Raw genomic sequence first — 23,468 nt, 5'->3', positions numbered from 1 at the left:
ACTCAGAGTCTGGTCTAGTGACCCAGACTCTGGGCTGGTAGTATTCCCTACTGGGAAATAGGTGTCTATTTCTAGGCCCGTTAGTTTCTGACAGCAGAAAAACACAAGTACAGACTTGATGCAGGATTGAATTATCTGGGTATAGTCTTATATTCTTATTGAAACAATGTTTTCAGGCTATCCATGTGAGTCAGTCTAGAATGTTATAATTGTAAACAAAACCTAAACACCTATCTGGGGCGAAGAAAATAGTTTCCACCATTGCTGAAATTCAGATACTACCTCTAGGAAAGTGGTGGTGAGAGCGCACAGGGGTCAGGGTTGGGTGGTGAGAAGGTTTTCAGAAAGGTTCTTGTATTTGGCACAAAGGCACCCCCCGCCAGGGAGCAGTCAGGTCACCCCCTTGGAGTTGGAGGAAGCACTGGCCTGTGACTTTTGGGATTAAGATGTGCTGAGTTGGGATCTCCTCTCCACAGCAGTGGAAAAAGGCTTTCCTCATTCTTACTGAGATTACTGTCATCAAGTGATTATAGAAGGCTGTATAATTTTAAATGCTCCTTTAAAAAAAATTGTTTCCTCTTCTCACATCATTACTTTGCTCTTTTGCTTTTTTTCAGGACAAAAGACTGTGTTGTCAAATGTTCAGGAAGAACTGGATAGAATGACTCGAAAGCCAGACTCTATGGTAACAAACTCTTCAACAGAAAATGAAGCCTGAACCTCCTTAAAAAGTGCATATGTCGAATGACCAAATAACTATGTATATTGATCTGCTAAGACCAGGATTTTTCTGATATGGCACATGCTATCAGTTTTTTGGGGCAGGGGAGATGAACTTAAAAAAAAAAAAAAAAAACTTCATTGGCTTGTCCGAGTATGAAATGCACATTTAGGAAGGTTACATGTCAGACCCTTTGTTAAGGATAACCCTTGGACTCTCGGGCATGTGGCTCTTTTGTGGGAGGCAAGCACGTCTGGGCTTCTTGTGGAGGGGAAGGTAGAGTGAAAGAAGGAGGGCCCGCTTTCTATCAGGGTGGAGCAAATGAGACCAAGAAATCATTGGTAAGATGATGGTTAGTCTGACCAGTTTCATGTTAGCAAATTCACTTCTTCTTGGGAAGCAGATTAAGTGGCAGAAAGTCCAGGAAAGAAAGACCAGAAGGAGTAATGAGAGAAGTGATGGTGGGGAAGCTGAATGTTGAGGGAGGTGGAGGAAGGAGGAGATGAGCAGTGTCAGTAAATACTGTGCATTCAATAGAAGTTGAAGAATCATTGTTAGAAGCATTTCCAAACAAAACACTAAGCAAAATGGGAATTAGGCTTATTTCGAATGCATCTTTAACTTATGAAAGATGTACTAATTGTGGGGGTGCCTGAGTCAGGTGGAGCTGACCCAGGGGTGGGAACGATGGCAGCTGCCTGGGACCCATGTGCTTGGCTCAGGCTATGTCCTCATGAGAGGTGCTGGGCTCCATGGATATGTGTTGTGGGGCAGACAGTCACTGTGGGATGTCTTCAAAGTGAGCAGTTACAGAATTAGTTTACTTTGAATTTTGTTGTCTAAATAGCTCCTGCTTTGTTTTTTAAATTAATTTTTTTGTTTTTACTACCACGGGCTGGCCTAACTAACAGAAAATGGATGATCAACCTCTGGTTTTACCATAATGCAATGTGCCACAGAAAGTTTGGGGGAGGTTTTTAATGTAATTGCACTCTGGTTAATTGGCTCGTACCAAGTCCTGCCTTATGATTTGTGGAAAGCTTCAAGGAGTTCCACTGATGCAAAAGGGTCTTTTCCTAGCTTCCCGGTCTGATCAGTGCTATCAGATGGACAGATAAGCGTGAATGTTTTATACCGAAAATGGAAATGATACATTTCTCTTGTTATGTGTTTTCATAAAATGTAGCATTTTTTTTCTTATGGAAAAAAGTTTCAGGTGTCTCCCCACCTAGGGCAAATTCATGCACATTGTCATGTCATACCACCATTCTGGAAACGATTTCTGTGGATTTGAAATTGCACTTTTAATTTTATATATGACAGCATTTAAATGCAAACACTACCATGAATTTCATGTATAAAATGTTGTCAAACCAAGGGAAAAAACCACAGTTCATCATGTGGAGTTTACTTTTTTTATATGAATGTTTGTTGTACTGTGTCTAAGCATAACTTCCCTAATGTCATTACTTTTACATACCAGATTTGACTGACCACTAATGTAGTACTGGTGATAACTTAATATCCTATGTTGTGTCAAGACTCTTTTAAGACTTTCTTGAATTGCTTGCGTAAAGGTCTGAACACTGTTAAAGAGAAAGCTAAGTATCAACTTGCCTTTCAGATAGAAACGTTTCTTGTGCCAGTTTTATTGTTGAAATATACCATTTTTTTCCTTTTTTAATTCAGTTTTTTAAAAAAACAAATGTATTGTGGCTTCCGATTACCAGGTTGTCTAAGTAATGACAGTAAACTGACTGTAGAATGATAATTGTGGTATAGTGACCAATAGATGCCAAACAGCTTGTGGCCGCACTAAAGGTGGGGTCGCTTAGTCCCTGGGAGTAAAATGAGTGACCTCAGAAACAAGAATTCCTGGAAAGGCACATGCCGAAGAGGGATATGGTATAATTTTAAATCTTAATGCAAAATTTTAATATGTCTTTTTTTTTCTATCATTTGAACTGATAAGCACTTTTTGTGTCAATATAAAATATACTACAACTGATGAAATGCTAAGACATGTCTTGTGAAGGAAGGTTTCTTGGAGACCACTTTTATTTACACGTGACAAGTAGATGCTCCTAGTATCAGAAGAAGCTGATACGTAGTGTCATGTGCTCAGTGGTTGCCAAAGTCTACCAACTTTGGGGAGCTGCAGGGTTCTTTTTGGGAGGTGGGAGGAAGGGAGATGAGTTTTGTTATTTTGGGGTTTTCAAGCATTGGAACCAAAGGCCAAATAATAAACAGCCTTTAGTTTTTAAAGTAAAATTCATTTTATTTGCAGAGTACACTTGTATGGTAGACTGTTAAAGACAATTTTATGACTGTTATGACTATTTATGCACATTATAATGGTTACATCTGCTGTTTGTCTTTAAAATAAAAAAAAAAAATCAAAGAAAAGCCCAACTTTGAATACGTGGCTGAGATAACGGCCAGGAATTGGTCTTTCCTAAAAATGCAATAGATATGCTGCTAGATTGTTATTTTGTTTGCACTTTTTTTGATTGGCATTTTAAAATCGGTAAACTGAAGACATTGTCGTGTTTTATTAATTTAACAAAGTTGAAAGTGACTGCTCTGTACATCATGACCTTAACAATGTTAATGCTGTAAGTGAAAGTTCACTGTTGTCTGTATACTAAATTTATTGGTGTTTCTAACTTAAAATTAAGACTGCAGATTATCCCCCACCAGCCTTAGTCCAGGGGTGTGGCTCTGTCCGGGTGCAGTATGCAGTCATGTGGAACCTTGCTTTCTAGTCCTGGGAAAAAAAGAAGATGTCTCTAATTACTGGCTTCAATAAACACGAATCCAGACTGCTTACAATTTTTGGTGGCTTTCTTTATGGTAAATCATCCCACTGGAGATACATTGAATTGTCTGCTAATCATATGGGGTATCTGATCACGTAACTAAAAATGTTTACCTGTCTCACTTGAAATTGTCAGAAATTCTGAAAAGAATAATATTGTAAAGCCATATTTATTTTATCCTATTTTTTAGAGGTGGGGGTTGTCAAGGCTGGTCTTGAACTCCTGGCCTCCAATGGTTCTCCCGCCTTGACCTCCCAAAGTGCTGGAGTTACAGGTGTGAGCCACCAAACCCAGGCTGGTTTTTTTGGTTTTTAAAAATTACAACCATCCTCGTGAGTATAAAGGTGGTAGGTATCTCAGTGACTAACAGTGTTAAGGAGCATCTTTTGATGTGTGTATTGGCCATTTGTGTATCTTTGGAGAAATGTCTGTTCAGATTCTTTGGTCATTTTTAAATTAGGTTATTTGCCTTTTGTGTTTTTTGTGTTTGTTTTTGAGACAGGGTCTTGCTTTGTGGCCCAGGCTGGAGTGCAGTGGCTTGGTTACAGCTTATTGTAGCCTTGACCTCCCAGACTCAAGTATTATCTTCCTCCCAAAGTGCTGGGATTACAGACATGAGCCACTGCACCCAGCCTATTTGACTTTTTATCATTGGGTTGTAAGAGTTCTTTATCTATTCTGGATACTACACTCTTAACAGATATAACTCAGTCCTTTTGATATGCTCCCCTTCATCTCTGAGCATTTTCTTACTTTCTGGCACAAAAAGGTGTTCCAGGCTCACCTTGCATTTTCCCTGACTTTGTCCTGGAATCAGCCATTTTTCCAAGGAGTCCTGGTTCCTGGTTTCTTTTTTTTCTTTTTCTTTTTTTTTTGAGACAGAGTCTCGCTCTGTTGCCCAGGCTGGAGTGCAATGGCACAATCTCAGCTCACTGTAACCTCCACCTCCCGAATTCAAGTGATTCTCCTGCTTCAGCCTCCCGAGTAGCCAGGATTACAGGTATGCGCCACAACGCCTGGCTAAGTTTTATATTTTTAGTAGAGACGGGTTTCACCATGTTGGCCAGGCTGGTCTCAAACTCCGACCTCAGGTGATCCGCCCTCAGCCTCCCCAAGTGCTGGGATTACCGGTGTGAGCCACCATGCCCGGCTTAGAGCCCTGGTTTCTTTTAGTAGGAGATTGGTTTTTGGAAACCAAGATCTGGACGATAGGCATACTTAATTTTACTGAGTGTTACTACTTGTAGGCCTTTTGGTGGACACACCATATCTACTTTTTCACTTAACATTGCCTGTAAATTGGTTTATATTAGTTCTTGGAGATGTTTATTCTTGTTTATGGCTACATCGTATTCAATTGTGTAATGTACCTTGTTTATTCATCCGGTCTCTTGTAGATGGGCATTTAGGATGTTTGCAGTCTTGTATTATTACATCTAATGCTGCAATGAGTAACCTTCTGCATATCTTGTGTTTTATTTTGGAGATGTGGCTTCAGGGTAAATTCCTAGCAGTGGACCTACCTACTCAAAAGGTAAATGCGCATCTGTGGTTGTTAGATATCAAAATCCCTTCCATAGAGGTCACACCAATCTGCCTGCCTGTCAGCACTTGTACAGATTATTAATTCATTGTTATATTTTGTCTTAAGTTAGGAAGTTTGGTGAATAAATGTGTTGGGGATTATTTTATTTGATGATATGGGCATTAACATTGTAATAGCAAATGCTTACATTGGAGATTGCTGTATACCAGTCACTCTTCTATTTTAATTTTAATTTAATTTAATTTAATTTTATTTTTTATTTTTTTTTGAGACGGAGTCTCGCTCTGTCGCCCAGGCTGGAGTGCAGTGGCACAATCTTGGCTCACTGCAACCTCCACCTCCTGGGTTCAAGTGATTCTCCCGCCTCAGCCTCCCAAGTAGCTGGGACTAAAGGCGTGCACCACTACGCCCGGCTAATTTTTGTATTTTTAGTAGAGACAGGGTTTCACTATATTGGCCAGACTGGTCTCGAACTCCTGACCTCAGGTGATCCGCCCGCCTCAGCCTCCCAGAGTGCTAGGATTACAGGTGTGAACTATGGCACCCAGCCACCAGTCACTCTTCTAGGTGGTTTATACAAACTGATTTAAACTTCACAACAACTCTGCTGATATCCGTCTTAGTTTCCAGATGAGGAAATTAAGACATGGATAAGTAAGTAGCTGCTAAGGTCTCAGAATTTGAACGCAGGCAGTCTAGCTTCTGATTAGTTCTGAGTTTGAACTAATCATGGTGGTATGCTGATACTCTGTGCTCATTTAAAGCAATTGGGGACCCATGCGTGGTGGCTCACATCTGTAATCCCAGCACTTTGGGAAGCTGAAGTGGGCGGATCACAAGGTCAGGAGTTCGAGACCAGCCTGGCCAACATGGTGAAACCCCGTCTCTACTAAAAATACAAAAATTAGCCAGGCATGGTAGCCATGCCTGTAGTCCCAGTTACTCGGGAGGCTGAGACAGGAGAATCACTTGATCCTGGGAGGCAGAGGTTGCAGCGAGCCGAGATCGTGCCACTGCACTCCAGCCTGGGTGACAGAGTGAGACTGTATCTCAAAAAAATAATAAAGCAGATGGGGAAAATGTATCAATCGAGAGTGTTTTCATCTGTGGTCATAAGCAGCTGTGTGCTGCTATTCAAACTTTTCCTCTTGTGGTAATGAATGGAAGAGTCACTCTTGCTAGGTGGAGAGAATGGCAGAGAGAGAAAGTACCCAATATCCTCTACAAAGGGAGAAGGGACTGCAGTCGCAGGTATCTTGCTGGGAAATGCAAGTTGAGATGTCTTCCACTCATATCTTGGAATTTACTTTCTCTTAAGGTATGAAGAGCTTTAGGTGTTGCCTGCGGCAGGTGCCCTTGGCAGGCCCTGAGACAGACTTTCACCAGTGCAAATGTTCCTAGGTGTGCCTGTGAGGCTGGCAGGCTGGCCTGCCTGTAGACCTGCCTTAGGGGCCCTCACACACACCACTAACCTCTCTGGAATTCTCTTCTGCCACCTCTGGCTTGGGAGCAACCTGTGGAGGGAGGCATTTGGAGTGTTGGGGAGGGCATGGGCACTAATGGATTCCAGTCCTAGTTCATTCTGTGGTGACTTTTGAATCAAGCAAGTGCAGTTCAAATGGATGAGAAATTGATCAAGAAGCAAAATAGGAAAACAACCCAAACTGGGGAGCTTCACCCCTCTTAGGCCTCCTTTTCCCATCTTTGTAAAGTAGGGATAAAATTTCTTCCTAGTCATTGTGGACATTAGAGGAGGTACACATGTGCCTGGCATGTGGTAGGTCTTTGGTGTGATTGACGACCCTGAAAACATCTCTAGGATGTCATCTCTAACACTGATCCAGCAACCTCATTCTTGGCTCCTACCCTTTTTGGTTGTGGCATTTCAGTTTGTAGTATAAATATCATCTCTAAAGAGAACAGAGCGTAGAGGCATGGATATCCTGTGATCGTTCACTGTGGTGGTCCCTGGTGCAGCTCCTACAGGATGCCACAACAGAGTCCTGGGTTCTGAGATACTTAGTATTGTACTCCTTACCCTGCAAGGCTTGCAGATAGCTGAAAGGATGCCAAGTGCTGTCTTCATGCTGTCTGTGATTGACAAGGGAGAGATGGTATGTTCTGACCAGGAGGCAGAAGTGACAGGTCAGTAGCAGTGGTGGTGAGGGCCCAAGGAAGGAAGCAGCTGAAACTCCCACTGGAGATGAACAGCACACCCTGCTGGCTCACAGAAGTGTCTCCCTGGGCTTGACGCTGAGGGACTCTCAGCCTGAAAGGAGAGGAGACAGCAGGGGTTTGAGGCCAGGAATTGGGGGTGGATTCTTTGTGGGTCAAGAAGTCCTTTCCCCAACCTTGGGCAGTATTTCAGATGGGACAAGCCTAGCTTTTCAAATGTTTCTAACCTTGTTACGAAATTACTATGTGAAAATTTGGCTGGCGCAGTGGCTTACGCCTGTAATCCCAGCACTTTGGGAGGCCGAGGTGGGTGGATCACCTGAGGTCAGGAGTTCAGGTCCAGCCTGGCCAACATGGTAAAACCCTGTCTCTACTAAAAACACAAAAATTACCTGGGCGTGGTGGTGGGTGCCTATAATCCCAGCTACTGGGGAGGCTGAGGCAGGAGAATCACTTGAGCCCAGGAGGTGGAGGTTGTAGTGAGCCGAGATTGTGCCACTGCACTCCAGCCTGAGTTATGGAGTGGGACTCTGTGTCACCAAAAAAAAAAAAAAAAAAAAAAAACTTCCTGGCCGGTCATGGTGGCTCATGCCTGTAATCCTAGCACTTTGGGAGGCCAATGGGGGTGGATCGCCTGAGGTCAAGAGTTCAAGACCAGCTTCGCCAACATGATGAAACCCCATCTCTACTAAAAATACAAAATATTGGCTAGTTGTGGTGGCTCATGTCTGTAATCCCAGCACTTTGGGAGGCCGAAGTGGGAGGATCACAAGGTCGTCAGGAGTTGGAGACCAACCTGACCAACATGGTGAAACTCTGTCTCTACTAAAAATACAAAAAGTAGCCGGTCGTGGTGACGCGCACCTGTAATCCCAGCTACTCAGGAGTCTGAGGCAGGAGAATCGCTTGAACCCGGGAGGCGGAGGTGCAGTGAGCTGAGATCGAGCCACTGCACTCCAGCCTGGGCAACAAGAGTGAAACTTCGTCTCAAAAAAAGAAAAAATAAATACATTCCTATATAAAAATTCATTTAATGACAATATTAAGATATTTTCATGTGTAATGTTCTGTAACAAACTTATTTCTTGCGTAGAACTGAATTAACTGACGTTCCTAAGTGATCATCGAGCTCCTCCATCCTCCCTGCCCTGCCTCCCCACAAATCTCACCCAAGCAGGATCTTTAAAGAACTATTTAAAGTTCTGCTAGAAAAAGCAAACCCAATGTGAAGCATTTAAGTTTTTGTTTTGGGAAGAGTTCAACAATTTATGTGCCTTTTTAAGGCAATAATTTATTTTAAAGAGTGGGGGTGCAGCTTGTGGCCTGTTCACATCTGCCCTTGATATTTAAAATATTTGGCACAGTTTGTGAATCTGTTTTTTACCTATTCAAATCTAACAAATGTTAGCCTGGAATTCAACTTTGGTGTATATAGGAAACAACACTGTCACTGTTCAAGCTTTGTATATAGAAAATATGTGGGTGTCAAGAAGGTGTATTTTATTTTATTTATTTATGTTGAGACTGTCTTGCTCTGCTACCCAGGCTGGGGTGCAGCGGTGCAGTCGTGGCTGACTACAGCCTTAACCTGGGCTCAAGTGATCCTTCCACCTTACCTCCCAAGTAACTGGGACTACAGGTGCATGTCACCATGCCTGGCTAATTTTTGTATTTTTTGTAGAGATGAGGTTCACCATGTTGTCCAGGGTGGTCCCAAATTCCTGAACTCCAGCGATTCACCTGTTTGGGCCTCCCAAAACATTGGGATTACAGGCGTGAGCCACTGCGCCTGGCCCAGTACCTTACTGTTAACCATAGTCATCCTACTATGCGATAGAATACCAGAACTTACTACTCCTATCTAATTGTCACTATGCTCATCAACCAGCCTTCCTCATCCTTTCTTCCCCCATCCCTTTCCCAGTCTGGTAACCACTGCATTAGACAGATTTTGGTTTTGATTTGTTTTATGGGTGACTGGTAGATCTGACACATCTTTGACTGTGGGCATCTTCCAGGTCCCACAGAACGCCCTTTGAGAACATTCACATGCTGGGTTTTTGAGGCTTGGTAAAGGTCCATGTTTTTATGAGCCTTGGAATTTGGACTCTGGTGATAGTACCTTTCATCCTCTGTTTTACCTCTCCGGCCCCATCTTCTCTTCCCCCTCACAATCCCTGCCCCAGAGGAAATAAGCACTTGTGAATTGGTGAATTGGTGAATTTGTGATAACTAGGACAATGCTGGGAGTTTTTGCTCCCTAGGAGCGGGTTTCTCCCTGATGCCCATGGATAGATAGTACAGTCCTAGTCACAAAGAGGAGTTCAGCAAACATCGCCTGCTGCTGGTGCTGAGTCCTCTTGGGAATCATCACCAAGAACAGCTTCAAACCGGCCACTCTGCCAGATGGCTGTCCTTACACTTGGAACCGTAAATATTTCTGGCATTGAGCCGAATCAGAACTGCTCTGACATAAAAGAAAACCTGTAACCTATAGCCCCAGGCCCAACACCTGGGCTGTCTCAGCTGGGAACTTGTTTCAGGTCGACTTGGGTTTGAGTCGTGGCCCCAGAACTTCACAGTTGTGTAGTCATGGAGAAGTCAGCTAACCTCTGTGAATCTCAGCATCCAGTGAGCAGATTCTCACCTCCCTCATAGGGATGCTGGATATGTGCCTAGCATAGTGCCTGGCTTGCAGACAGTGTCCCCAAACAACCAGCCCTGAATAAATTGTGTGACAGGCCTCAGTTCTTGAAAAGGCTTTAGAGACCAGGCATGTTGCTTATGCCTATAATACCAGCACTTTGAGAGGCTGAGGCTGGAGGATGACTTGGGCCCAGGAGTTTGAGACCAGCCTGGGCAGCACAGTAAGACTCTGTCTCTACAAAAAAATATAAATAAATAATGAGTCAAGCATGGTGGCACATGCCTGTGGTCCCAGCTACCCTGGAGGCTGAGGTGCTGAGAATTGCTTGAGCCCAGGCCAAGGCTGCAGTGAGCCACTGCACTCCAGCCTGGGTGACAGTGAGACCTTGACTCAAAAAAAAAAAAAAAAGGGCCGGGCACAGTGGCTCATGCCTGTAATCCCAGCACTTTGGGAGGCCAAGGCAGGTGGATCACCTGAGGTCAGGAATTCAAGACTAGCCTGGCCAATGTGGTGAACTTCTGTCTACTAAAATACAAAAATTAGCTGGGTGTGGTGGCAGGCGCCTGTTATCCCAGCTCCTCGGGAGGCTGAGGCAGGAGAATCACTTGAACCCGGGAGGCAGAGGTTGCAGTGAGCCGAGATTGCACCATTGCACTCCAGCCTGGGTGAAAAGAGCAAAAACTCCATCTCAAAAAAAAAAAGAAAAGAAAAGGCCTTAGAAATTATTTGCCAAGGTTACACAAAGTCAGGAACAGAGTTGGGAATAAGAAATGAAGTATTGCTGCTGTCTTGCGGCCTTCCTCTACCCAGTCTGCATACCTTTCCCTAGCTAGTCAGCTGGTAGCCCAGGCAGTGCTAAACACCAGGTCTTAAATCTGAAGAAATAAATTGCTAGTTGAGACTGAGCAAGAGAGCTATTTTAGGGCAGACAAGCTTTCAGCACACCATAAATTCCATCACCTGGCAACTGCCTGATTTCTTGGGCAAGGCAGCTTTCTGCCATCTGCATGTGTGGGCATCCAAACACATGTTTGAGGTATGTGGCCTCTTGGTGCCTCCTCCCTGCTTCTGCTTAGTAACCATAGCCATCTTCCCATGCCACAGGGAACTGTGGGCATGGGTTGGTGACACTCAAAATGCAAGTGACGGGAGGTGAACAAGGTAGGCCCTCCCCCTACCGGGCTGGTATTCTGGGAACAACAGACAAGTTAACTGATGTCTTGAATGCCACAGTCAGCTTTTCTCTGCTCAAAATAAAAACCAAAATCTTTGTCAACCTCTTCTCCCCCAAAAATTAAGCCCTCAAGCCTTTAGGTGGGCAGAGCATGGCAGGTGTCTGCCTGGGGGTGGAGTGGGGAATTGTGGAGACCCAAAGGAGGGTTTGGAACCTGAGCAGGGTGGAGAGTGTCTGTCCCCATGAGTAGGAATGGATGAATGGCCTGGCATAGAGTATTAACTCAAGCAGGGTGGAGAGGGTATACTTATTTGGGGATGGGGCAGGGGTGCAGAGAGTCAGAGACTGACTGACTGACAGCAAACCCATGGGTAGCCTCCCCTAGTGGAGAGGAGAGGGTGTCTACAAAGAGTAGAGCAGGCATGGGGTGTCTGAGTGGGGTGGCCTAGGGCAGGGTCATGTGGTAAGGAGGGCATCTGTGCACGGATGGAGGTGATGGAAGAGGGGCTGCATACAGGCATTGGTCAAATAAGTTAAATGTATATGGCGTTATATTGGAGTTGGAGGCATCAGTGTGAACGCATGGTTTGGGTGTCTTTTTTTTTTTTTTTTTTTTTTTGAGGCAGGGTCTCCCTCTGTTGCCCAGGCTGGAGTGTAGTGGCATGATCACAGCTCACCACAACCTCTGCCTCCCAGGCTCAAGCAGTCCTTCCACCTCAACCTTCTGAGTAGCCAGGACTACAGGTGTGCACCACCACACCCAGCTAATTTTTGTGTCTTTTTGTAGAGATGGGTTTTTGCCATGTTGTTCAGACTGGTCTTGAACTCCCAGGCTCACGCAATCCTGCCTCCTTGGCTTCCCAAAGTGTTAGGATTACAGGTGTGAGCCACCATGCCCAGCCCGTGGTCTTCAATACACTCATGCATACAAATTTTCAAAAGGCCAGGTTCAGTGGCTCACGCTTGCAAAACCCAGCATTTTGGGAGGCCAGGGTGGGCGCATTGCTTGAGCCTAGGAGTTCAAGACCAACCTGGACAACATAGTGAAACCCCATCTCTACAAAAAATGTAAAAATAAGCCAGGTGTGGTGGCATGCACCTGTAATCCCAGCTAGTCTTGAGGCTGAGGCTGGGGTATTGCTGGAGCCTGGGAAGCCAAGGCTGTGGTAAGCCATGACTGGGTCACTGCACTCCAGCCTGGGTGACGGAGTGAGACCCTGTAGATGTAGAGGTGTGCACATATGTGTATGTGTTTGCACACATGTATCCCTTAGCTTTTTGCCCTGAGAGGGCCTGGGAGCAGCAACAGCCCAATAGCAATGAGCACACCTTATGCCATGATCTTGGTTTCTAAATACCATTCTCTCATAAAATAAATCGGGGGCCAGGTGTGATGGCTTATGTCTGTGATCCAAGCACTTCAGGAGGCCGAGGTGGGCAGATCACTTGAAGCCAGAAGTTTGAGACCAGCCTGGCCAATATGGCAAAACCCTGTCTCTACTAAAAATACAAAAATTAGCCAGCAGGGTGGCGCACACCTGTAGTCTCAGCTTCTTGGGAGGCTGAGGCAGGAGAACTGCTTAAACCCCAGAAGGTAGAGGTTGCAGTGAGCCAAGATTGTGCCACTGCACTCCAGCCTGGGCAACAGAGCGAGACTCCATCTCACTTGATCTTAGCCAAAAGGCCAAGAAGCGATGCGAGACTCCATCTCAATAAGTAAATCAATAAATAAGCTGGGCGCTGTAGCTCACACCTGTAATCCCAACACTTTGGTAGGCCAAGGCAGGTCGAGCACCTGAGGTCGGGAGTTCAAGACTAGCCTGGCCAACATCGTGAAACCCTGTCTCTACCAAAAATACAAAAATTAGCTGGGTGTGGTGGTGTGCACCTATAATCCTAGATGCTCAGGAAATTGAGGCAGGAGAATCGCTTAAACCTGGGAGGTGGAGGTTGCAGTGAACTGAGATTGCGCCACTGTACTCCAGCCTGGGCCACAATGCAAGACTCTGTCTTAAAAATAAATGGGGCCGGGTGTGGTGGCTCACACCTGTAATCCCAGCACTTTGGGAGGCCGAGATGGGTAGATCACAAGGTCAGGGGTTCGAAACCAGCCTGGCCAGCATGGCGAAACCCGGTCTCTACTAAAAATGCAAAAAGTAGCCAGGTGTAGTGGCACACCCTGTAGTCCCAGCTACTTGGGAGGCTGAGGCGGGAGAATCCCTTGAACCCGGGAGGCGGAGGTTGTAAACCAAGATCACGCCACTGCACTCCAGCCTGGGCGACAGAGCGAGACTCAGTCTCAAAATAAATAAATAATAGGGGCTGAGAGGCAGAGGATGAGGAAGCAAGGAAAACAAATGATGATAATAAAAAACCTGGGGTTTCTTGGGGAAATGGCTGATTCCAGGGCTGAGACAGGAAAAGTGTAAGATGAGCCTGGAACATCTGTGCCAGAAAGTAAGAAAGGGCTCAAAGAACCATAGATATGTGTCAAAAGACAGGAGCTGTATGCATAAAGGCATGAAAAAAAATTTAAAGGAGCTGGGCATGGTAGTGCATGCCTGTCAACTCGGATACTCAGGAGGCTGACGTGGGAGGATTTCTTGAGACCAGGAGTTTTGAGGCTGCAGTGAGCTATGATGGTGCCTTTGAGTAGCCACTGCACTCCAACCTGGGCAACAGCAAGATGTGTCTCTTTTTTCAATTTTAATTTAATTTAATTTTTTTTTTTGAGACGGAGTCTCCCACTGTCACCCCAGCTGGTGTGCAGTGACACAATCTCGGCTTGCTACAACCTCCGCATCCCAGGTTCAAGTGATTCTCCTGTTTCAGCCTCCTGAGTAGCTAGGATTACAGGCACCCACCACCACCACACCCGGCTAATTTTTTGTATTTTTAGTAGAGATGGGGTTTCACTATGTGGGTGTTATTTATTTTATTTTATTTTTGAGATGGAGTTTTGCTCTTGTCACCCAGGCTGGAGTGCAATGGTGTGATCTTGGCTCACTACAACCTTTGCCTCCCAGGTTCAAGTGATTCTGCTGGCTCAGCTTCCCAAGTAGCTGGGATTACAGGTGGCTGCCACCACACCCAGCTAATTTTTGTAGTTTTGTGTTTTTAGTAGATGGAGTTTCACCGTGTTAGCCAGGCTGGTCTGGAACTCCTGACCTCAGGTGATCTGCCCACCTCGGCCTCCCAATGTACTGGGATTACAGGCATGAGCCACTGCGCCTGGCCAATTATTATTATTTATTTATTTTTGAGACAGAGTCTCACTCTGTTGCCCAGGCTGGAGTTCAGTAGTGCAATATCGGCTCACTGCAACCTCCGCCTCCTGGGTTCAAGTGATTCTCCTGCCTCAGCCTCCTGAGTAGCTGGGATTACAGGCACCTGCCACCATGTCTGGCTAATTTTTTTAAAATTTATTTTTAGTAGAGACAGGGTTTCACCATGTTGGCCAGACTGGTTTCGAACTCCTGACCTCAAGTGATTCGCCCACGTTGGCCTCCCAAAGTGTTAGGATTACAGACGTAAGCCACTACGCCTGGCCAAGACCCTGTCTCTTAGAGAGAGACTGAGAGAAGGCCACTGGCCAGGGACAATTTGAACATCAAAAAAAGGAAAAAAAATGATCATAATGGATTATAACTTATTGAATAAAATAGGAAGTCATGAGGCTATATAAATAAATTAGTAAATTGAAAGTTCAGTGTGAAACAGCATTCCATTCCTCATCAAAACTTCAAATTTACATGATTTATTCAATGGGTTATAATCCATTACTATCAGTATTTATTTTGATGCACAAAGTGTCAGATTTATTCATTACAAGGGGGAAACAGCGTGTTACAGTGGAGAAACCTGGCGGCCACAAGCTCAATCACCTGATGGAAGTGAACATCATTAATAATGGGATGCATAGCAGTCGCATGCCTCCTGATAGGCTGCGCAGAGAACACAATGTCACTGCTGGGGGATTTCTGCCAAAAATGTATAACCAGGATCTAATCACAAAGAAACATCAGACAAACCCAGATTGAGGGACATGGTACAAAATAACTTGGTGCATTACATCTTTGAAGGTGTTAAGGTCATAAAAGACAAGGAGGGTCTGAGGAACTGTTCTAGTCTGAAGGAAACTGGCAACATGACAACAAGAAGAGCAACACATGATCCTTAATGGCTTCATTTTGCTACAGAGACATTATAGGGACATTTGGCAAAACTTGATTGGAATGTGAGGGTTAGATGGTGGGAATGTATCAAGAATAATTTCCTGGCCAGGTGTGGTGGCTCATGCCTGTAATCCCACTTTGGGAGGCCAAGGCAGGCGGATCAGTTGAGATCAGGAGTTTGAGATGAGGCTGGCCAACATGGTGAAACCTCGTCTCTACTAAAAATACAAAAATTAGTTGGGCATGGAGCTGCGCGCCAGTAGTCCCAGCTACCCGGGAGGCTGAGGCATGAGAATTGCTTGAATTCAGGAGACAGATGTTGCAGTGAGCTGAGATCACGCCACTGCACTCCAGCCCGGGTGACAGCAAGACTCGGTCTCTAATAAAATAAATAAAATAAAAAAGATTAATTTCCTGATTTTGATGCATATTCTGGTAAAAGCAGAGAATGTCCTTGGTAGAAAATACTCTCAAGTATTTGAGGGTGATGGGGTGTTCGGTTGGTAATGTACTCTCAAATGATTCAGGGAAAAGCATTCTTTATACTGTACTTACCATTTTTGTTTGTTTGTTTTTGTAATTTTGAGATTGTTTTCAAATAAATACATTTAATTAATTAACTGGCCCATGTGTGCATGCTAAGAGTCAAAGTGGTATGATATTCAGGCCTTTCACAGTGGCCCCTAACACCTCTCCAACCTCACTACTTTACGAAGTGTGTTCCTGGCTGAGTGCAGTGGCTCACGCCTGTAATCCCAGCACTTTGGGAGGCCAAGGCAGACAGATCACTTGAGGTCAGGAGTTCGAGACCAGCCTGGCCAACATGGCGAAACCCCATCTCTACTAAAAATACAAAAATTAGCCAAGCATGGTGGCAGGCAACTGTAATCCCAGCTACTCGAGAGGCTGGGCAGGAGAATCACTTGAACCAGGGAGGCTGAGGTTGCAGTGAGCCAAGATCGCGCCACTCCAGGGCAATAGAGTGGGACTCCATCTCAAAAATTAAAAAATAAAAATAAAATAAAAGTGTTTTTCCAGCCACCCTTTCACTTCTCCTCCCCCAGCCTCCCAGCCTCCTGTCCTTTGTCCTTGCTGTGTCCTCCCATTGTGCTTTCCTGCCCACTCTGATAGCTCACTGAGGCCAGTCCGACCTTCGAGGCTTTGCTCAGGGGCTCGTGAATCTGGCTGCTTGAACTCTTGGGGCAATTCTGGCTGCTCCAGGGTTTCCCCAAAAGGGTCTGGGGAGCCCTGGATGCCCGCAGATGTTCTCTTGGGGTCCCTGAGACCTTTTTCCCCTTAAAAGGGCTCTATACATTATTCACGGCAACAGTGTCTCTACTACCCATTTGACATCAGGAGATAAGGCTTTGAATTATTCATCAGTGCTTTTTGTTTTGTTCAAATCTGATCATGTCAGTCGCCTGCTTAAGGAGCAAAATGCAGCTCTCATGACTCTCTGGACTGTAGGCATCTTCATAATCAGTTCCCAACCTTCCTGTCCCTCTGTCCCTGCCCCTGCCCTTCACATACCTTCTAGACCCTGCCCATATTTGTGAAAGAACCCAGACCACTCACCTCTTTCTGAACCCCGGGCTTTTTTTTTTGTTTTTTTGTTTTTTTTTTGAGACGGAGTCTCACTCTGTCGCCCAGGCTGGAGTTCAGTGGCGCGATCTGCATCTTGGCTCACTGCAATCTCTGCCTTCCAGGTTCAAGCGATTCTCCTGCCTCAGCCTCCTGAGTGGCTGGGATTAAAGGTGCACACCACCACACCTGGCTAATTTTTGTATTTTTAGTAGAGATGGGGTTTCACCTTGTTGGCCAGTGGCAGGCGCCTGTAATCCCAGCTACTCGAGAGGCTGAGGCAGCAGAATCACTTGAACCCAGGAGGCGGAGGTTACAGTAAGCCGAGGTGGCACCATTGCCCTCCAGCCTCGGCGACAGTGAGAGTCTGTCTCAAAAAATTATTAAATAATGAAGTCCTCAAAATCATCTTCAGAGAAAGGCACAGACCTGTCTCCTGGGTGGATCCTCAACCTTGGCAAAATAAACTTCTGAATTGATTGAGACTTGTCTCAGATACTTTTGGTTTACAACTCCCTCCCACCGCAGTTCTTCTATGAGAGCCGTGAAGGCCCAGGATATGGCCCAGTGCCTGGCCCCAGAGGGTGGGGCAGCCGCAAATGCCTGACGAGGTGTCTGTTGCCTCCTCGTTACCTCAGCATCTCCCTGGGGTTCACATGGCTAGTTGAGCCAGGCCCAGCATGGACACCAGTCCTGGAGGGTAAGTGAAGGCAGGTCCCACATTTCCTTGTGGCCACACACTCAGCCTTCTTCCCCAGAAACCCATGCCCCTTCCTCTGCCATGGAGAGAGAAGGTGGAGGGCAGCCAGGGAGAAGCGAGGCGGCTGCTGAGCAGGTGAATCCTCCCCAAATCATTACATTTTGGAAGCAGCAGGAACCACAAACTGGGGTCCCACAGAAGCTGGGATTCCCCGGAGGCTCTGGTTAGGGGCCCAGGGTGGACTGGCTTGGATTGTCTTTGGTCATTGTAACCAAAGGAATGTCAAACTGGAAAATCCCAACGAGCACTATTTTTAGAGACTCAGAGAGCATTTTTCCGGCTGAAGGGACGAGTTCCTTCAGAAGCAGCAGTTAACTCTCGCCCCTGAACCACTCCTCCCTGGAACTCGCCCAGGCTCTGGCCCCTCCCTCCAGGCATGTGGGAACATTGCTGAAGGAGTCTGGTCAGGGCCCTGCCACCAAGGAGAGGGACAGGGACATCAGCTTCTTTCAAACACAAAACAATGGGTTTTTATTTTTACATCTTTGAGTCTAATCCTTCAGACATGAAGACTTATACTGACACCTTTATTTTTAAAAATTTTTATTTATTTTTTGAGACAGAATATTGCTCTGTTGCTCTGTCCCCACTGGCAGGGACTATCCATCCTACCAAATGCCAAGTTTGTTTTTTTAAAAATCTTTTTTTTTTTTTTTTGAGACAGGGTCTCACTGTGTTGGCCAGGTTGAAGTGCAGTGGTATGATCATAGCTCACTGCAATCTTGACTTCTGGAGCTCAGGTGATTCTCCTACCTCAGCCTCCCAAGTAGCTGAGACGACAGGGGTGTGCCACTATACACGACTCATTTTTTTGTAGAGACAGGGTCTCACCATGTTGCCCAGGCTGTTCTAACTCCTGAGTTCAAGTGATTCGTCCACCTTCTTGGCTTCTCCCAAAATGTTGGGATTACAGGCGTGAGGCACCACACTGGGCCTCAAACACTTTTTTCTTTTTGAGATGGAGTCTCGCTCTGTCACCCAGGCTAGCACGATCTCAGCTCACTGCAACCTCCGCCTCCCAGGTTCAAGCAATTCTCCTGTCTCAGCCTCCTGAGTAGCTGGGATACAGGCGCATACTGCCACGCCCAGCTAATTTTTGTATTTTTAGTAGAGATGGGGTTTGGCCACATTGGCCAGGCTGGTCTCAAACTCCTGACTCAGGTGATCTACCCATGTTGGCCTCCTAAAGTGCTGAGATTACAGGCATGAGTAACGCACCTGGCCCTCAAACATTCTTTTTTTCTTTTCTTTTTTTTCTGGAGACAGAGTCTTACTCTGTTACCTAGGCTGCAGTGCCGTGGCATGATCTTGGCTTACTGCAACCTCTGCCTCCCAGGTTCAAGCACTTCTGCCTCAGCCTCCCGAGTAGCTGGGATTACAGGCGCATGCCACCATGCCCAGCTAATTTTTGTATTTTTAGTAGAGATGGGTTTTCACCATGTTGGCCAGGCTGGTCTCGAACTCCTGTTTCATGGGGTAATGGAGGACACTTGGCTTGTGCCTGCTTTTCGGCTACTGTGAATAGTGCTGCTATGAACATTCATGAAGAAGGTTTATTTTTGTGTTTCTTTTTAAATAAGAGCATAAAAATAAGGTTTTGTTTGTTTAGATGGTGTCTTGCTGTGTTGCCAGGCTGGAGTTTGTAGTACGCACAGGTGCAATCATAGCAAACTACAGCCTTGAATTCCTGGGCTCAAGTGTTCTTCCTGCCTCAGGCTTCTGAGTAGCTAGGACTACAGGCATGCATCATGGAGCCTTGCATGTTTTGTACAAGTTTTTGTTTCAGCACCTATTATTAATTTTTTTCTTTATTTTATTTTCTTTCTTTTTTATTTTTGAGAAAGGGTATCACTCTGTCGCCCAGGCTGGAGTGCAGCGGTACAATCTCAGCTCACTGCAACCTTCCTCTCCCAGGTTCAAGCAATCCTCCCACCTGAGCCTCCCAAGCAGCTGGAACTACAGGCATGTGCCACCACACCCGGCTAGTTTTTTGTATTTTTTGTAGAGATGGGGTCTTGCCATATTGCCCAGGCTGGTCTTGAATTCCTGGACTTAAGCAATCTACCTGTCTTGACCTCCCAAAGTGCTGGGATAACAGGCGTGAACCACTATGCCTGGCCACCTATTATCAGTTCTTTTGGGTATATATGCAGGAGTGGAATTACTGGGTCATATAGTAATTCTATGTAACTGTTTGAAGAACTGCCAAACTTTGAACCCAGCAGTTACACCATTTACATTCTTACCAGCAATGTATAAGGGTTCCAGTTTCTCCACATCCTCACCAACACTTGTAATTTCCTGTTGTTCTTATTATAGCCATCCTAGTAGTTATGAAGTGGTTTTGATTTGCATTTCCCTAATTTCCTTCAACTAATAACATTGAGCATATTTTCATGTGCTTGTCTAAGAGGTTTTTTTTTTCTCTGAATATTCCTTTTTGGTAACATCTTATTCTAAACTTTTTTTTTTTTTTTTAATTTTGTAGAGATGGGGTCTTGCTGTGTTGCTCAGGCTGGTCTCGAACTCCTGGGCTCAAGCCATCTGCCCATCTCACCCTCCCAAAACGCTGGGATTACAGGCGTGAGCCACCGCACTCAGCCTTATTCTAAACTTTTTTTGAGACAGAGTCTTGCTCTGTCTGTCACCCAGGCTGGAGTGCAGCGGTGCGATCTTGGCTCACTGCCACCTCTGCCTCCTGGGCTTAAGTGATTCTCCTGCTTCAGCCTCCTGAGTAGCTAGGACTACAGACATGCACCACCACTCTGGGCTAATTTTTTTTTTTTTTTTTTTTTAGTAGAGACAGAGTTTCATCATGTTGGCCAGGCTGGTCTCCAACTCCTGACTGTAAATGATCCACACGCCTCGGCTTCCCAAAGTGCTGGGATTACAGGCATGGGCTACCATGCCCAGCCTTATTCTAAACTTTTTATGGTTAGAGTATCTTCTCAGTTTACCTGAGAATACTGATATATACATGTGTATAAAATGGTAGATATACACACACACATATATATACCATTGTAAACCTTTAATGACATATGTTTCTTGGTTTTGACCTCTGTTATGTTATAGGCTTTCCTCAAATGTTTGGTGACTATTAGTTGTCATTTATATTTCAAAGTAGGGTCCCCAAAAGCTCATTGGAAGCTCTGTGCCTGTAGGTGAGAAGTCTCAGCTGTGGGATTCAGTGTTGGGTGATCTGGCTGGGCTCCACTTTGGGGTACTTCCATTGTCAGGATCTTTAGGTCTTTCTTCTTGTGCTAATCATGTTTTCCAGAGAGAATGTGAGGTCTTGGCTACCATGATCTAGGGAAGGATGTCTGGGGGGTCTCATTCAGCAAGCAAACTTTCACTTATTCCACCTGTTTTTAGTACACTATTCCTTCCCTGAACTGTGCCTAGTGATCTCTAACTAAGAGGCCTTCTGTTTCACCCTCTCCAGAGAACAAAGCTCCAGCCTTGGGGGATGGGTGTGAAAAGGGATCTAGGAATCCACTTGCTTCTTTAAAAGACTTTCACTTGATCTTCTTGTTTGTTACGCTTGCCTTCACCCCCTAACTCTACACTTACTTGATGCTGCCCATTCCTGAGTCTTTTGTTCTGTGATATAACCTGCGCTGCATAATATTTCAGCCTTTCCCCTGCCAGTTTAGGGTTTGGCTTTCTTGGATCTGCTAAGTTACACTTGCCCATTTGCTTCCCAGCTTCCAACATTTTGTTGCCATTGTCTCCTTTCCCATTCTATTTTTTTTTTTTTTTTTTTTTTTTGTGGCCCAGGCTGGAGTACAGTGGGGTGATCTCAGCTCACTGCAATCTCCGCCTCCCGGATTCAAGCAATTCTCCTGCCTCAACCTCCCGAGTAGCTGGGATTACAGGTGCTCGCCACCATGCACGGCTTTTTTTTTTTTTTTTTTTTTGTATTTTTAGTAGAGACAAGGTTTCAACATGTCAGGCTGGTTTTGAACTCTTGATCTCAAGTGAACTCCCACCTCAGCCTCCCAAAGTGCTAGGATTACAGGCATGAGCCATAGTGCCTGTTCTCCTTTCCCATTCTTTATCCCAACAGTTTAATGCCCACCTCCACCCCCTCAAAAAAATTCCCTGTAACTGTCATTTCACTGGGACTTTGGGAGAAAGCAGAGGCAAGACTCTACATCCAGCCACTCAATGTCACCATCGGCTGGTTGTCTATTCCAAATTCTTAGTATATTGCTTAACCCATAGTAAGTGCCCAATAAATATTTGTTGATTTAGGGTCAGTCCTCTGTATCTGTGGGTTCTGCAGCTATGGATTCAACCAACTGCTGATAAAAAAAAAATTTGGAAAAAAACAGGCTGGGCGCAGTGGCTCATGCCTGTAATCACAGCACTTTGGGAGGCCAAGGTGGGCAGATCACTTGAGGTCAGGAGTTCAAGACCAGCCCGGCCAACATGGCAAAACCCCGTCTCTACTGAAATCACAAAAATTAGCCAGGTGTGTTAGTGGGTACCTGTAATCCCAGCTACACAGGAGGCTGAAGCATGAAGAATTGCTTGAACCTGGGAGGTGGAGGTTGCAGTGCACTGTGATCATGTCACTAGGTGACAGAATGAGACTGTGTCTCAAAAAAAAAAAGTATTTGGAAAAAACAATAAAAAATAAGCTGGATGTGGTGGCTCATGCCTGTGGTCCCAGCTGCTCAGGAGGCTGAGGTGGGAGAATCGCTTGAACCCAGGAGGCGGAGGTTGCCGTGAGCCGAGATCTCACCACAGCACTCCAGCCTGAGTGACAAGCGAGACTCTGTCTCAGAAAATAAACACACAAAAAACCCCCAAACAACACATACACACACACAAATATAGATACAAAAATACAGTAGGACAATTATTTAAAGTATACGAGAGGATGTGTGTGTAGGTTATATGTAAATACTACACCATTTTATATAAAGGATTTGAGAGCATCTTCAGATTTTGGTATTTGAGGGGGTCCTGAAAACAAGCTTCCTCTCCTGCCCCCATACAGAAGGACAACAGTATTAGAGTCACTGTCCTTCCCATCTTTGAAAAAGTTGAGTGCTGGGCAAGGTCACTCACACCTGTAATCCCAGCACTTTGGCAGGCTGAGGCAGGAGGATCGCTTGAGCCCGGGAGTTCGAGATCAGCCTGGGCAACACAGTGAGGCCCTATCTCTACAAAAATAATGATGATGATAATAATAAACACTTTTTTTAAAAAAAAGTAGGAACCTGGACTCTGCCCACCAATGAACTGTGTGACCTTGGACAAGCTACTTACAGTCTGCAGCCTTAGTCTCTTCTTCTGTATAACAACGATACGTTCTTCAAGCGCCTTGCTCGGTGCCTAGAACATGGCAAGCTCTGGGTTATTTGTGGTTGTGGAAGGGTTCAATATAAAAGCGACACTTCTTAGAAAGTCAGTGTTTTACTTAGCTTAAAATTAGCCTTCACACTTTAATTGTAAATTGGTCCCTAATTAATGCCCTTCGGGGCAAAATCTGTGTTTAACCTTACTTGATGCCTAGACAGAGCTAGCAAAGCTTTTCAGCTGAGAGGAGAGGAGCGTGCCGGTCGCCTGGGTCAGGCCGGCGGGGACAACCTGCAGTGGGGCGGCTCCTCACCCTGCCCTGCTCCGCCCCTGGCCTCGGAACCGGTTTGTTGCAGGCGCCCAGCGTGGGAGCCCAGGCACTTACCCACCTCTCGTCGGCCCAAGAGTCCGAGTCAGGCCCACCCTGGCCACGCACTGTTCCCGGCACACGGGTGGCGCAACCCGTCTCGGTCTTTACTGGGAAGCTCCCCACCCTATGCATCGAGGACCCCACTTTCCCCAAAGAAGAACCTGAGGCAGCGCCTGGGAAAGCAACTCCA

At 45.6% G+C, this 23,468-nt stretch overlaps 1 protein-coding gene and 1 long non-coding RNA gene across 8 annotated transcripts in view; one reads left to right on the top strand and one right to left on the bottom strand.

Moving 5' to 3' along the window:
* The window catches only part of DYNC1LI2 (dynein cytoplasmic 1 light intermediate chain 2), a 33,128-nt gene extending 29,575 nt beyond the window's left edge, over nt 1-3,553 (top strand). For 5 of the 6 annotated variants that reach the window (XR_013410980.1, XM_077984122.1, XM_077984124.1 and 2 more), the window contains one exon: nt 618-3,553. Coding sequence is in view for 5 of the 6 variants with exons in the window: in XM_077984122.1 (XP_077840248.1) it covers nt 618-718 (101 nt within the window). In the remaining variant the exon portion in view is untranslated. Of the gene's footprint in view, nt 1-533 lie in introns of all 6 variants that reach the window. The other variant, XM_077984121.1, reaches the window with a different exon arrangement.
* LOC144337620 (uncharacterized) lies at nt 2,979-23,460 on the bottom strand. 2 transcript variants are annotated; one of them, XR_013410985.1, is made up of 4 exons: nt 23,294-23,460; nt 22,879-22,944; nt 7,125-7,355; nt 2,979-3,488 (listed from the first exon to the last, which is right to left on the bottom strand). It is a non-coding gene; the product is annotated as an uncharacterized LOC144337620 (long non-coding RNA). The 2 variants fall into 2 exon arrangements; XR_013410984.1 differs by having other exon boundaries at nt 23,298-23,460.
* Between the last annotated feature and the right edge of the window lie 8 nt (nt 23,461-23,468).

Source organism: Macaca mulatta, chromosome 20 (assembly GCF_049350105.2).
Source record: "Macaca mulatta isolate MMU2019108-1 chromosome 20, T2T-MMU8v2.0, whole genome shotgun sequence".
In the NCBI taxonomy this organism is placed as follows: Eukaryota; Metazoa; Chordata; class Mammalia; order Primates; family Cercopithecidae; genus Macaca; species Macaca mulatta.
This window is presented reverse-complemented; position numbering and strand designations above follow the sequence as displayed.